Source organism: Hipposideros armiger, unplaced genomic scaffold (genome assembly GCF_001890085.2).
Source record: "Hipposideros armiger isolate ML-2016 unplaced genomic scaffold, ASM189008v1 scaffold_139, whole genome shotgun sequence".
NCBI lineage: Eukaryota > Metazoa > Chordata > Mammalia > Chiroptera > Hipposideridae > Hipposideros > Hipposideros armiger.
Window position 1 is genome coordinate 1,352,626 of NW_017731489.1, and position 1,899 is coordinate 1,354,524.

General features: G+C 48.9%; 2 protein-coding genes across 2 annotated transcripts in view; both read right to left on the bottom strand.

Moving 5' to 3' along the window:
• LOC109386800 (TSC22 domain family protein 1-like) overlaps positions 1 to 1,899 on the bottom strand; it is a 6,176-nt gene extending 4,277 nt beyond the window's left edge. The window contains exons 1-3 of the mRNA XM_019650302.1: positions 1,805 to 1,899; positions 1,306 to 1,357; positions 7 to 143 (exon numbers count right to left, since the gene is read on the bottom strand). Of these exons, the coding sequence (XP_019505847.1) occupies positions 7 to 143; positions 1,306 to 1,357; positions 1,805 to 1,899 (284 nt within the window). The remainder of the gene's footprint in view (positions 1 to 6; positions 144 to 1,305; positions 1,358 to 1,804) is intronic.
• The window catches only part of LOC109386813 (TSC22 domain family protein 1-like), a 122,304-nt gene continuing 120,527 nt past the window's right edge, over positions 123 to 1,899 (bottom strand). The window contains exons 4-5 of the transcript XR_002124856.1: positions 1,306 to 1,357; positions 123 to 143 (exon numbers count right to left, since the gene is read on the bottom strand). The gene's annotated coding sequence lies outside the window, so the exon portion shown is untranslated. The remainder of the gene's footprint in view (positions 144 to 1,305; positions 1,358 to 1,899) is intronic.

A 1,899-nucleotide genomic window follows, 5' to 3' on the forward strand; every position in this document is an offset into this window, starting at 1 on the left:
AGCTGCTCTGGGCTGGCCAGTGTCTTCAGCAGATTGTTTTCCTGCTCCAGCTGGGAGTTTTTCTCTATTAGTTCTTTGATTTGCTCTTTGAGCACCTCCACTTCCTCTCTAACGGCATACATCAAATGGCTTTTCACCAGATCCTGAAAGGGAGGGGGACAAGGTTTAACTTACTGTGTACTATTTCCCGGACGCCGTATTCTACAGCATTACTGTGCGGGCCTCTCCCTAACCATTTACACACCCTGCCTTCAGAGTGCACTGAACGGCACTTGGGGAAATCTACTGAACACAATCACGACTGTACAATACTCAAGTTTAACGTATGCCCGATCAAGCTTTTGAAAAGTCTATGCTTTCTTTGCAGCCGTTAGTCAGGAATGCAAACAGTCAGGCTTCCTATTCGAGATGGCAAAATGCACTGGGGCTCAGGCAGCAGCCTGGCCGCAGGGATGTCCAGGTCCGCAGAGACGGTGGCCGCTTCCCCGCCCCCAAGTCCCTCCCTCTGCCCGCCCGCCACCGCGGACCGCCTCCCTCAGCACCGGCTGCAGCCAGTTCCTACAGAGCATGTTGCCGCATTTTCCTCCCTCCACCCTCACCCCCCTCTTTTCGTGATTAAGCTGACATCACAAAACCTGGGCAGACGTCGCAGCCAATGGGAGCTCGATTTATTTATAGCTCCGAATTAAAGGTTCGGAGTTTGCCTAGCAACAGTGGGCAGAGAATCCCGTGAGAAGAGCCACAGGCGCTGCTCCAATAACAAAGAACAGCCAAGGCGGAAATAAAAAATAGGAGAAATCCAGGCGCAGGCTGGGAAGACAAAACTTTTCTCCCGTTCGTCTTCATTGTGCGGTAGCCTACCTCCCTGGGGATCCGTTTGTGCCGGGTCTAGACGGCCCCTTGCCGAGATCCCCACTTCTGACCCCCGCCCCTCGGGGCTCCCTAGTAAACCTTAGGATTCCTAGTAAAGCCACATCGCTAGAGATGTGCCCACGACCAAAGGACACGCAGGGCCGGCTCTTCCCTAGCAATTCTCCCAGCAAAAAGGGACAGCTCTGCAAAAATCCCGACGTTGTGTGAAATCAGCCCAGGAAGGAACATTTGATACACCCTGCGCCCCCTTTTCTCGCCACAGCAGCGGTCGTATGCGGCTCCATGCTGGCAGAATGGAGACAGTGCCGGCATTTCTGAATGGATGAAGAGCAACCATCATCTTAAGTATGGATGCACTGGTTCCATCCCAAGACATCTCGCTTTTTGTACTGTGCCCACAGTTAGTAGAAATGACTTTTAATCAGTACATACCATAGCTTGCTCGATTTTGTTGTCAATAGCTACCACACTTGCACCAGAGGAGCTGGAAAAGAGGGAGGGGAAAATAGATAAATGGATTTTATCTTAAACATCCAATACACACACACACACACACACACACACACACACACACACACACACAAAAGGATTTCCAATTCTGTGATGTTAGTATCCTCGTTTTTGAAATATTCTTTAAGGCTATGTAATATATCACCCTCCAGAAAACACAAGCCACTCTTTTACTAACGAATATGCAGACATTTCCTTATTTTAGTGAGCCACAAAGGGCTAAATTACATAATGTGCTAACAGCCTGTCCTCTGGCCAGGCCGGCGAAAAGAAGGTTATTCTAAAACACTTCGAAAAGCAACATCCATGTCACCGTAGAGTCTCGGCAATGGACAAAGGAATTCGCCTGGCTATCTTTCACCTGCATTATTACAAGTAGCTCACGACTAAATTTAAAGAAACTATCCCAGCCGACATTTACCTATTGTCAAGTCTCACAGAGGCGTTTTCAGTCCCCAGCAAGGATGACAAGAAAGAAATTGAAAAATGTCTCAGTTGGTAAACTCCTAGATCCAT